We start from the raw sequence: 12,098 nt of genomic DNA, 5'->3' as shown, positions 1-12,098 counted from the left end.
CCCTCCCCGCCCGCAGCGGCCGCGGCTCCGCAGCGGAGGTTTATTTTCTAAGAATCAATAGATTTTTCTTCCTTCAAAATAAATACAAACAACGTCCGAGCGCGGGGCCGGCCAGGGGCTGGGCCCAGGAGTGGGGGGCAGCACGGGGGTGCGGGGCGCGGGGGCCGCTCTGGGGCACTGCGGCGGCCAGAACGGCATCCCGGGGAGCGGCGGGCTGGGGGGAGCGGGCACCGGGAATGGGAGAGTGGGGGGGGAACGGGGGACCGGCCCCACCCCTCCCGGTCCCCCGGCCCCCCGTGGGTGCAGGCCAGCTGCACGGCGTGGGGGTCACCGAGCCCCGTTTGCCCTGAGATTCGGCGGGGGAGCGGCCGGCGGCACCGGCTCAGTCGCTCTCGCTGGAGTCGCTGCTCTGCTCGCCCTGCACCTTGTTGCGGTGCTGCATGGCGCGGTGGTAGGCGATCTGCACCGACTTGCGGATGTTGGACTTGCGGCCCTCCAGCATCTTCTCTTTGTCCAGGTCCTGGTTCACTCCCAGAGGCACCAGCTTTGTCCGGGGCAACCACTGCCTGCGGAGAGCGGGGGGCCACCTCGTTTGAGGGTTACAATCGTCTCTGGGGACCCCCCCCCAAAACCCTCGGCGCCCTGGCTTACCAAGTGCGCTTGTTGTCAAAGAAGAGGACAAGGTAGAGGTGCTCGCGTGCTTCCTGAGTCATCTGCTCCCCCAGCTTCAGCACCTCCAAGGGGGGCACGGGGATGGGGACACCATGGTGGAACATGCCTTCCCGCGGCATCTTGGGATCAATGATCTGCAGAAAGAGCAGGGGAGGGCTGAGAGAACAGGGACCGCAAGAGGCAGTCTGCAGGGAGGGGACATGGATTTCAGGAGACCCCGATGACAGGCAGTACTCACCAACGCCGGGTAGGAGGGGTAACCCCGGCACTTAGCCCACACCAGGTCCAGGGCATCCAGGGAAGAATCCTCATCCTCAGACAGCCACCCTGTGCCACGCCCCATGCCCTTACGCACCACTGTACAGGAGGAGAGGGGAGTCAGCTGTGTCCCCCCAGGTGATGGTGCCAGCCAGGCACACGGCTGCACAGCCATAGTACTTACTGCCGTGCCCCACACCTCGTCCCGTGCCCACGGAGTAGGACTCGTTCTCCGTCCCTGATGTGTCCTCACTGCTGTCCTCTGGGAAGTTCACTCGGGAGAAGGAGGGTTTCCCTCTGCCCTGCTTGGAGGGCGTTGTGCTGTGGAGACAGGGAGCAAAGCCATCAGTAAGAGTCACGTTAAGCTTCCAGAAACTGTTTTCCAGAGGGCTAGGCTGTTTGGACACCAGGGCTTGTGGCCTACAACTGCTGGCCTTAGCACCAGGAAGGACTTGGCAGGGGTACCAAGCAGAAAGGCGGGATGGTGCTTCTGCCAGGGTGCAGACTCTCACTCAGTTCCACTTGGGAGAACCAGAAGAAATTCCCTGGTCCAAATTAGACACGCAGGCAGGAACCTGCTGGTGCTGGCTGCTGGAAGGGTCAATGACAGAGCAGCCATTGTACCAATTCGAAGTTCTCTAGCTCATGCTTCCTATTAGCCCTTTGCTGAACACTTACACCTTTAGATTTTGCATTAAAAAAGGCACAAAGCCCACAGACTTCTAGGGATTAGCAGCTGAGCTGCACGATGAACAAGATGGGGACCACCAAACGGGGTGCTCGACCAGAAACTCAAGGCTGAGAGCTGCCCACTGCCACCCTGGGCAGCACAGCTGTCAGCAGAGCTGGGCCACAGGCAGTACCTCGTGCGGTCTGAAGCAGCGCTGCTGCTGCTGCTGCTGCTGGACTCCGAGTCGGAGCTGCTCCGGGGAAGATTGCAATCATTGCGGTACACCAGGAAGCTCTTCTTCACAGGCTGATTCCCACTGCTGAAACCGTTGGCTGGCAGGTCTGAAAAACACCCCAACAAAGAGCATTACCACTGCAGAGAGCTTGCCACGTGCTGCCAGTGGGACCACAGCTGCCCAGCTGCACTCACCCATGGTAGCGTCCTCTGTGGACTTGTCACTGTCACTATCCGAGCTGGAGCTGGGGCGTGGGCTTCGCCCTCTCTTCCTCTGTCGCTGGGAGGACCCCATTATTGGCAGCTGAGGGGGCCCAATGGGGCTGCTCCCATGCCCAGGAGTGATCTGGCTGTCTCGATTCTTCGGGGGGCGTCCTGGACGTTTTGGAGGGCCTGCAGTTTTAGGGTTCTTCTTGGAGAAGAGCACAGAGGTCCTCCTGCCAACTTCATGTGCTGGAGTAGAAGAAGAATTAGGACCCAAACCTGGAAGAGGGAGAAAGTGTCAGCTGCAGCCCTGATGGCAGGGACTGCATGGCAGTGATGTCACAAAACACCTTTGTTTCTGGGGAACATTATCTCAGAAGATCTTCCCTCAATGCAGGAAGAACCTGCTTTCCCCAGTGATTAGGGGACAGGACTGGGATGCAGAGGTGACCCACGGTAGCTCTGCCTGGAGCTTTTGCTGTGCTCCCCACAGAGCCCAGCTCAGCATCTCCATCTAGGGAGCTGGCAGCTGGCCTGTTTTGACTCTCAGCCCTGGGAGAGCATTTGGAGCTCAGTAGTCACTGCTGCTGCAACTTCCTCCCATGCCCTCTGTCAGGAAAGGACACTGAAGGCAGCCTGCTCTGTAATGCCCCTAGAATCCAGACAAATGGCCAAGCTGACAGGTCCCATCAGGAGGAAACAATCTACCTCATGCCCGGTATCACACAATTAGAACTGTCAGCATCCATGCCTGTCCAGAAGCAGCTCTCCATGGCTCGCCAGACTGGCAGTTCTGGAGGGAGCATTACCTTTGCCAGTCTCCTGGCTGCTGCTCTCCTCTGCAGCACTGTCTGTCTGCAGGTCCTTCTCACAGGGGTTGTGGGACTGCAGGACTCCCCTGGCAGAAGAGCTGTGACGCTCCAGACCATCCCGGCCCAGGTCCCGCGGGTGTGCGAGCTTCCGCCGTAGGACTGTGATCTCCTTCTTGATCATCTTGGCCCGACGGGACCGTCCTATGCTCTGCTTGCCAGCATTGACCTCATCCAGCCGCTCCAGCAGGATCTTTAGCTGCTCCTCCAAGGGCAGGTGCTTCTGATTCTCCGAGAGCAGCAGCCGCACGTCTTCTGGGGAAACAAAGAGGAGCAGATGGATGAAAGAAATCGGGAACTCATTGGAGCTCCTCTACCTGAAAGGGCATGAGGCAATCAAGGTTCCCTGCAGGGGAGAAGATGACATGGCACCAAACACCTGTGAACCCTTTAGAGAAGTTACCCTAAAAGACCAAGAGAAGTAGCCCTGTGGGAAGTTGGCCAACTGGGACTACTGGAGAAAACTACTGGAGGCTGATCAGCAGTGTGGAAAATACCAGGGTTCGCATTGTCTGGAACAAGGATGCAACAGGGAAGAAAAGACACACAGACAAACCACTGCCTAGAACCAACCTAACGGGGCTGATAAGTACCTGGCCAGCAAAACCACCAGCTCTCCAGGGAGGGGGGACACACAGCCCAGCATTCAACTTAACTTCCCAGAGGAAGCAGATCAGACTCTCTGGTGCCTTCATTCTGCCCAGGCTTTACCTCTGAGTAGCCCTCATACCCCAGGACAGGGAACAAGTACCCACCATCCTCAATGTCTTGGATCTGAGCCTCTTCCACTGTTACACAGTGGGGGAAGTGCATGCCTGTCTCAAAGTCAATGCCCATCTTCTCTGCCTGCCGGCGAGCCTGCCGGAGCACAGCACCTCCCTGCTCCCGCAGACGGATGGCTGCCCGGTAGAAGATTGTGTCTTTGGCATTGTATTTCAAACAGTTGTTAATAATCAGGTTGAAATCCTCCTCAAAGTCATCAAAATTCAGATAGCGATAGGCTTCTAGATTTTGTTTCATTGTCTGAAAATCCATTGGCTTCTTGATGTGATCCAGGTAGTCTGGGACCTGCATGAGGAAAGAGCTAGAGTTAAGAGCCCAGGAGCCACAGTTAGCAGTACCTGCTCCAAGAAAACAGTTGTTAGAGGAATCAGGTATCACTCCCTGTGCTCTGCCCAAATGCACATCGGGGAATGCCGTCTGCTTTTGCAGCTTGAGGAACAGCAACGCCTCCGGACTAGGAAGCCCATGTGCTGTGCTCAACCTGTTAGAGCGGAAATGCACTCCGAAGCATTTTTACGGCTCCAGCACACATGCCAGCATCCTGTCCTCAACTCCTGCCTGCAGGCAGCTGGGATCCAGTATGCTACATGTTATTCCCTGGAGAGGGAGCTGCAAGTGCAGCCTCAGGGGTGAGTGTGAGCACGGAAAGGTAAAACAGAGCCGTCCAGGTGGCAGCACTGGCTGCAGGTGAGATGGTTCAGCCTTCCTCCCCATCTGCTAAGATGCCTCCATGCTGACCTGCTGCCAGAACCTTGCAGAGACCATGTGGACTTTCGCCATGTTCCCAGGCAGGGACTCAGTGATAGTCTCAGGAATTATCTCCCCTGCCTGGTAGCAGTGACAGTCTAAGGGTCAAATCCATCCCTGTGCTGTGCTCAGTCATCTAGCGAGGCCTTCACAAAAGGACAGGTAAGAGCATGCCAACTGCTAAGGGCTGGCACTTTGCCTTTCCCAGTGGGAATCCCCAACTGCTCACAGATCCTGGGGTGTCACCAGTAACACATGTAGAGGAAGAGCCAAGTGCTGTGCCCCAACTGTCACCAGCTCAGCTGTTCTGCATTTGGCTCACTCAGGAGGGGCACTGCTGCACACCCCCCTCAGGTGAGTGAGTGGTGCTGGGATGCATGAGCCAGGACTAGGATACTCAGGGATCTTTTGGTCCAGAGTACACCCTGGGCAGCCCTTGGCACAAGCAAGGGACAAGTTTGAGTGAAGTAGAAATCTGGGGAGGGGGTTCTTACTTCGTAGATTTCTGTTACCTCAGACAGAGGGACCGGCTCACTGAAGATGTTTCCCGTGTCTTTCTCCTGCAGCTGCTCAAGTGTCTTGCGGAGGAGGATGAGGAAGGGGGTCAGTTGCATTTCCAATGCCACCTGCTGCACTTTGATCTGAAACAAAGGAACAGAGGAGGGCTGAGCCCCTGTCCCCAGCCAGGCAGTAGGGACTGTCCCCAGGGAGCAGCAGTGTAGTTCTGCAGGACAGCAACTCCTCTCTCTCCTTGCTGAGGGACAGGGACCACTCCTCACCCCTGTTTCTGGGGAGGAGAGGTGTAACACTGGCTCCAGCACCTGTGTGTCCCACCTGTGCCTTGCAGAGCAGCCACATTTGCTCGGAGCCATTGGAGCAGGACGCAGCACAGCCGAGGGGACCCCGGCACACCTACAGCACTCTAAGGAGCCCCTGCTGATGCCCACCCCAGCAGGTCCCCAAGGAGGGACAATTGTTACCGTCTCTCTCTTGAGCTTCTCCCGCTTGCGTATCAGCTCCACCAGCAAGCGCGCACGCTCGAGGTCATGGCGCAGGCGCTGCCATGACTTCAGCTGTTCCTTCAGGGCCCAGTTCTTATCCTCAGTGTCTCTCTGTGGGAACATCAGAGACCATGAGCTGATAGAAGATGTGCTCCTATCTCCACCTTCCTGACTTTGTGCTGGTGCTCTTCCCTGGCAAAGGGAACCAGCATGCCAGACCTGCTGGTGCAGCAAAGGTCACAGCTCCTTTCTTGTAACCTAGGCAGGTGATTCAGGATCAGTCTCTCCTCTGGTGAGAGCTAAATACCTGCACCTTGGTCACCAAGCTCTTAGGATGTCAGAAGGCGCACATCCTGAGCCTCTGGAAATATTCCTCCTAACATGACCCAACTGACTGCCTGCAGTTGCCCAAGATGTCTATGCTGCTGCTCACAGCTCTGACAAAGTGCAGCAAGTCAAGAAGGGAACATAGCTCTGGTTGCTTTCATTTCTGGAGCACCAAAAAAATTTGGCAGGCTTTTATCCTGCCATAGCCAAAACTGAGCAGAAGCAGTCTCAACTCTTCTCCAGCAAAAATAGTAGGAGCGGACAGAGGCAGGAGAAATCCCTGCCCAGTCATAGTCATCAAATGGCTCAGAAAGAAAGATTTACAGCTCAGATGGGGAGCCAGAAGAAGAAATTTCCTCTCTGGCACCAGACTTCACATCTGTAAAATGGTGACTGTGGGCTGGAAGCAGCACCCAGAGGGAGCACTCCTGGAGCACTATCAGAAACTGGAAGCGAGGCCTTGGTTCATTCCAGACTGTTTCTGGAGATCCCTGCCCATCTCTCTCAACACTGCCTGACACAGCAGCCTCATATTAGGGCCATTTCTGACAGGTTTGCCACCACTACTGGCTAAATGTAGGCACAAGAGAGAAACTATCCTTCAGTGTGGCAGCCCGAGAGGGCAGGATTCCCTTCTTGTGGCAGGCTGCCAGTGGCGTCACTGCCTGGCAATTCTCTGAACACTGAGAGCGGAGGAGAAGGTGAAACAGCAAAAGCAGCTGGGACTGCCCTTTCCTCATCTGAAAGCTCATACCCCTGACCCCCATTCTGCACCTGCAGGCATCACATGCAGCAAAGGTTCTGAGCCCACAGCTACAAAGGCGCAGGAAGCACGCACACAGCCAGGGTTCCCTGCAGCCCCCCAAGAAGCAGCCCTTACCTGGTCGCAATTTCTCTGTGACTGCAAGTGTGTCTGAAGGCGGCGGAGCAGGGGGACACCATTGCGGGACTGTCTCTTCAGAGTCCAGTAGCTATGCAGCCTCTGCATGAACTGGCTCTTCCTCTGGATGGTTAAACGGTTTGTAATCTTACTGAGCCTGAGGAAAGGAGAGGAACCACAGAGTCCATCAATGAGACAAGCCTGGCTGCTGCAGAAGCCCTGGCTAGGGACATGTAGCAGCAAGGCCACCCGAGAGCAGCTGAGAAGCTCCTCAGGCAGAGAACATCCTTTTCTGTGGCAGGAGTTTGTGTAACACCAAGGCACACAGGGTTGGCACAACAGAGGATGCCAGGAAATGTGCAGCCTTGCCTCTCTGTAACACACTTTTCCTTTCTACTTCCTGTCAACTTTTGGGCAAAGCCTGGGGCGAGTTGGGGTGCAAGACAGCCACACTGGGGGCTGGACCTGTAACAGCTCCCACGGTCCCTGAGACAAAAGTGTTATGGTGCTATTACCCCAAAACCATTATTTACCTGGCTGAGGGCCACTTGCTGTGACACAGGGTCTGGCCAAATGTTACCAGAGAAACTCTAACTCTGGCAAAGCATGACAAAGGAGCAGGAGGCATGAGTAAAACAGAGGTGCCATCCAAGACTATCCTAAACAGCCCAAAACACCACAAAAGGGATTGCTTACTTCCTACAACAGCAGATAGTCTGGAGCAGTTGGGACAGCCTTGTTCAGCAGAGTTGGACAGAGATGCCCTGCTAGTAGAGAGACAAAGGGATGAACCCTCAGCATCTCCCCATCTCCTGGGGACAGCTCTTCTCAGGGGATGACCCAACCTGCATCAGCCTCAGCTGAAGAGACTGGGAACAGCAGCCTCATATGCCATCACTGGCCAAGCATAGCTCCCACAGGAAGACGTGGCATTCTGGCAACAGCACCTGAAGAAGAATTAATCCCAACAGGAAGGCCTGGGGAGAGGTTAACAGCTTCTAGCTCAGTGGCTTTTGCTGTGAGTGCAATAGCAGCAAGACCCTACAAACTGCCTGCCAACATGTCCACACATAAGAAAAGACACTCTTGTGATGGAACAAGCCCTGAGTGAGCAAAAACATAAGTTTGGAACACAAGCAGACCGTGGCAAAAGGCCAGCAGCCTTGTGGCAGACCTGCCTCCCCAAGTCACCAGAATGCTGCCCAGAGAGCATAGCCCACGGCTTCCGTGTGCTCCTTTCCAACTGCACAGGAGATAAGCCTTGAGGGTCTGAGGGTATTGACAGACCCTCAGTCCTGTGATCACAACCCCAGCACAGCTCATGCCACAGGAAGGAGGACAGCTCAGCAGCTCAGGATTGGTGGTTTACCACCACAAAGGCAAACGGTTCCATGCCCAACCTGTGCTTCTAGTGCCTGCTGCACTAGAGTGACAATGAGATCCAAAAACATTCTAGGATGCCTTTATGTGCTTTTACATGCTGCTGAGGACACCCAGAGTTATAAATTACACTGACAAATTCTGGCAAGGCTCTTAGATGCTCTTGTTTTGGGATGTGCACACTAGCACAACAATCTAGCAAGAGCAAGGAACAATGCAGTTTCAACTGTAACTACAGGGTGTTTGCACCTTCCCATGAAACCACAGGTTTGGAATGTGACAGAAACACAACCCCTAGGGAGGCCTCGTGCTGGAGAATCAGCCTTAGGACCACAACACCTCGGCAGGCAGGAGTCCTGGTGCTCTCCAGCCACCCCTCCTCTGAAGCTGAAAGACAGCTCTCAGCACCCGTGGCTGCAGGCCCTGATCCAACACGCAGTGCTGAGAAGGAGCAGCTGCTGCTGTGCCTGGCAGAGAGCACTGAGGAAGCCCAGCAAGGAGTACATGGCGGCTGGGATGGATGAGCTCTGCTCAGCAGAGCATAGGGATCCCAGACCTCTCTGCTCCAGAGCCAAAATAACTCTGGGATAAGCCTGTTTCCCAGCCCTGAATCACTCCCATACTTCTGTCTTTTGCCTGACACAGCCTCAGGAGAAAACAGACCTCGGCAGAAAGAAGAGCAGCTCCCTCCTCCCCGCTTTGTTTACTCCGGGTGCCTGAGGTCAGCACAACAGGAAAGGAGTGCTGGGAACCTCCAGCTGCTTCCTGATGCATCCGGCCAAGTTCATTCTCTACTGTTAAACTAACAGCAGCTATTTCCTGCCCTGCTGAAGGCCCAGACACCTTTGCAGGGCAGTGCATGGCCCTGCCTCTCTGCAGGATTCCCAGAGGAAACCACCACAGCCCTCTGTGGCAACAAAGTGAGAAGTAACTGTGCAAAAAGCTAAGGAGACTAGGACAATGCCCATATGGAAAGCAGGACACAAAGCACGGAGGAAAGGAGAAATTTCTCCCCACTCCAGGGACAGTGGCAGGTTGTACCTGTGGGGAGGGATGCAGGGCACGGAAACCACAGGTGCTGCAGCTCGTTTCTCCGCCAGGATCTTCCGTGCCTTCTTCATCTTGATCCTAGACTTGGCCTTTGCTTTTTTGACTTTCTCAGAACTCCAGCCCTTCCCCTCCTCCTCTTCCTCCTCATCCTCCTCTTCCCCCTCACTGTGGGAGAGGGCAGGAAGCCTGCGCACAGAACCTGGTGGCGTGTGGATGTCGCAGTAGGCAGTTTTGCGCACACTGAAGGAGGTACCGTTAGCACCCGTCTCTCGGACGGGCTCCATCTTCATGTACAGCCCGGCCTGCTGGGCACAGGTGACATGGAAGGCAGTGTAGCAATTGGCTTTGTGACACTGGATGCAAGCCCCAGAGCCACGCTGCTTGCAAATGTAACAGGTCAGCTTCCAGCGTGCAGGTGGGATGTGCTCAATGCTGTCGATGGGCTCCAGGAAGACGGTGTTGGCAAAGCACACCTCCGGGATCCAGAGGGCACAGACCACATGCGCCCAGCGCCCATCGTCCGTCTGCTTGAAGGCCCCCCCCTTGTTTGGGCAGAGGGCGCAGTCCACAGCGCGTGAAGGTGACTGCAGGCACCGTCTGCAGAGCCACTGTCCCTCAGGGATGTAGGGCACCCCATAGCACTCCTGGTGCACAGCCAGGTTGCACATGTCGCAGAAGAGGATGACATTGCTGTTCTGACACTCCCCGTCGTTGCAGATGCAGCAGACTGCATCCTCATCCACCAAGGCGTTTGGGTCCCCCTTGTTGTGGCTCTCGAAGTAGGACTCCTTCTCTAGCCGGTCCATCAGGTACTCAAAGATCTCCTGGGGAATAGGACTCACACCTTCATTCTTCCGCCTCTCATTCATGATGTCCAGCCAGATGTAATCCTCCTCATCCATGTCGTACTCCACTTCCTCATCCAGCTCCTCTGCCGACTTCTCAATGTACCTGGAAAGACAGCATGGGAAAGTAAGGGCATGTCTGACACAGCTGGAGCTGCTGAGCCCCAACTCCAAGATTTGTCTGTGACTGAGGGAATGCTCAAATGCTCCAGCTGAGCCATAAGTCAAAATAAAGAAACAAGAACAAGGCAGGAATGTGTAGAAGCAGGAGGTGCTGCTGCACCCTGACTAGCACAGCGGCACAGCAGCTTGGAGACAAAACAAGGTCTAAGGAGCAAGGTTAGGCCTTGGAGACTCATCAGTGCAAGGAGGGGGCCTGCATGTGCCACCCAGCAAGTGCCAGTGCTCTGGAGGCAGCAGCCTCATGATCAAGACACGATAACCATGCACAGAGGCATCATGTTTCGTTAATTCTGGTTAGGGGGCTCTGTTAACTCCTGCCTCAGGTATTAACTGGGGCCACTGCATCCACCAAATCTCCCACAGAGTACTGTAGGATAACACTTGAGAATTGTGCCCACAAACAGACAGATCCTACAGTACACCTTGGTGCTGAAGGATATATGAAAATATCCTAGCACACCTCCAAAGAGCAGAATGAGAGGCAAAAGGCCACATTTGGGTTTTGTTTTCATTTTATGTGCTTTTACAGCATAGAAAGAATGCAGCAATCAAACTGATGGCAATGACCTAAGCAGCAACTTAGAGCTCTGCTGATGCACAGACCCCCTCAGAACTGTGATGTGACACCAGGCAGAGCCCCAGGAGCCTGAAGCCACGGAATAGCCAGTTCTATGAGACCTGGGAGAGGCAGACAGAGACCATTTCCAGGAGCCACTGGCAAAGCCGCTTGAACAGAGTGGGGCCAATTCCACCTCCAAACCCAGGGCATGAGCCTAGGAGTCTCCTTGCACCCAGCCACGGACAATACCTGTAGTACGAGGTGGGACGAGGCGGGGCGTCAGGGGTGTCCTGCTCCAGCTCTCGGTACACCACCTCGGGCAGCTTGGGGGTAGTGCTGGCCGAGGCGTTGTGGTGATGGTGGTTGGAGTCCTTGCGCTTCTCCTTGTTCTTGTGCTTCCCAGATTTGGGCGGGACGCTCTGCGTCTCCGTGTTCTCCTTATTGCTCCCATTCTCGGGCACCTCCTCGGGAACATCCTCGTCCTCGGACACCACGTCGAGATTATCGAAGATGCTGATGCGGTGGACGCGGCCATGCAGGTCCACCTCCACCATGCGCTGGGCCTGGGCGTAGGTCATCACCTCTCGGCCGGGCGACTGGGAGGTCTCGGAGGGGCTGGGCGACTGCTTGTTGGCGGCACGGGCCTGGCGCCCCTTCTTCTTGTGCTTGCGCAGGGGGGTGTGCTGGGGCAGGGGCGGGTTGTCGTGGTCATAGTGGTACAGGTGGTACTCGATCCCGCTGTAGCTCTTGTAGATCTTGCGGCAGGTGCCCACCGGGCACTCGTAGGGCGGCTTGGTGGCCCGCAGGTTGTGGCAGAAGGTCTTCACGTCGAAGTCTACACCCATGGCGGGGCCGCGGGGGCCCAGGCCGGGCCGGGCCGGGCCCCCCGCCCCGCCGCCCCCTCCCCGGGCCCCGGCCGCCCTGCCCTGGCTCCCCGCTGCCCGCTCCCTCCCTGCGGCGGCGCTCCCCGGCGCGGGGCCGCGCTCAACGGGCGGGCGGCTCCATGGGCGGCGGCGGCGGCGGCGGCGGGCCCGGGCCGGCCCCAACAATGGAGCTGCGGCGGCGCCTGGCGCGGGGCGGCCGCTGGGTAAAGCGCCGCGCCGCCCTTAGCAACCGCACTTTCGCCACGGCACCCCGGGCAGCAGCACCGGGCGGCGGCGGCGGCAGCAAGGACGGACGGGACGGGAAACGCGGCGGCGGCGGCGACGACGGGGCGGGGAGGCCACGTGGGAGCGGCGGGGCCGGGCCGGGTCGCGCGGCGATGGCGGTGGCGAATCTGCCGCCTCGAATCACAGACCCCGCTGCCACCGCCCGCCCCGCCCCAAGCCGGCCCCCCTCGCCCCCCTCACCCCTTCGGTCCTCCCGCTCCCTCTGGACCCCTCGATCCCCCAGGTCACCCCAATTTCCAAGGTCCTCCAGGTTCCCCCCCTCCCGGC

The 12,098-nt window shown here is 56.9% G+C and overlaps 1 protein-coding gene across 4 annotated transcripts; it reads right to left on the bottom strand.

The window, feature by feature from the left end:
• Positions 1–22: 22 nt before the first annotated feature.
• Positions 23–11,833, bottom strand: BRPF1 (bromodomain and PHD finger containing 1). 4 transcript variants are annotated; one of them, XM_058845129.1, is made up of 13 exons: positions 10,912–11,833; positions 9,067–10,026; positions 6,646–6,802; positions 5,418–5,549; positions 4,950–5,078; positions 3,663–3,975; positions 2,848–3,162; positions 2,030–2,317; positions 1,794–1,941; positions 1,130–1,251; positions 911–1,029; positions 652–806; positions 23–587 (listed from the first exon to the last, which is right to left on the bottom strand). In XM_058845129.1, the coding sequence occupies exons 1-13, from the start codon at positions 11,505–11,507 to the stop codon at positions 383–385; spliced, it is 3,639 nt and encodes a 1,212-aa protein (XP_058701112.1). In that variant the 5' UTR covers positions 11,508–11,833; the 3' UTR covers positions 23–382. The 4 variants fall into 4 exon arrangements, with proteins under 4 accessions (XP_058701112.1, XP_058701111.1, XP_058701114.1 ...); XM_058845128.1 differs by having other exon boundaries at positions 25–587; positions 1,115–1,251; positions 10,912–11,832; XM_058845131.1 differs by having other exon boundaries at positions 28–566; positions 1,115–1,251; positions 2,848–3,159; positions 10,912–11,829.
• Between the last annotated feature and the right edge of the window lie 265 nt (positions 11,834–12,098).

This window comes from Poecile atricapillus, chromosome 9 (genome assembly GCF_030490865.1).
Source record: "Poecile atricapillus isolate bPoeAtr1 chromosome 9, bPoeAtr1.hap1, whole genome shotgun sequence".
NCBI lineage: Eukaryota > Metazoa > Chordata > Aves > Passeriformes > Paridae > Poecile > Poecile atricapillus.
The sequence above is the reverse complement of the archived record's forward strand: the minus strand, read 5'-3'. Positions and strand labels throughout refer to the sequence as shown.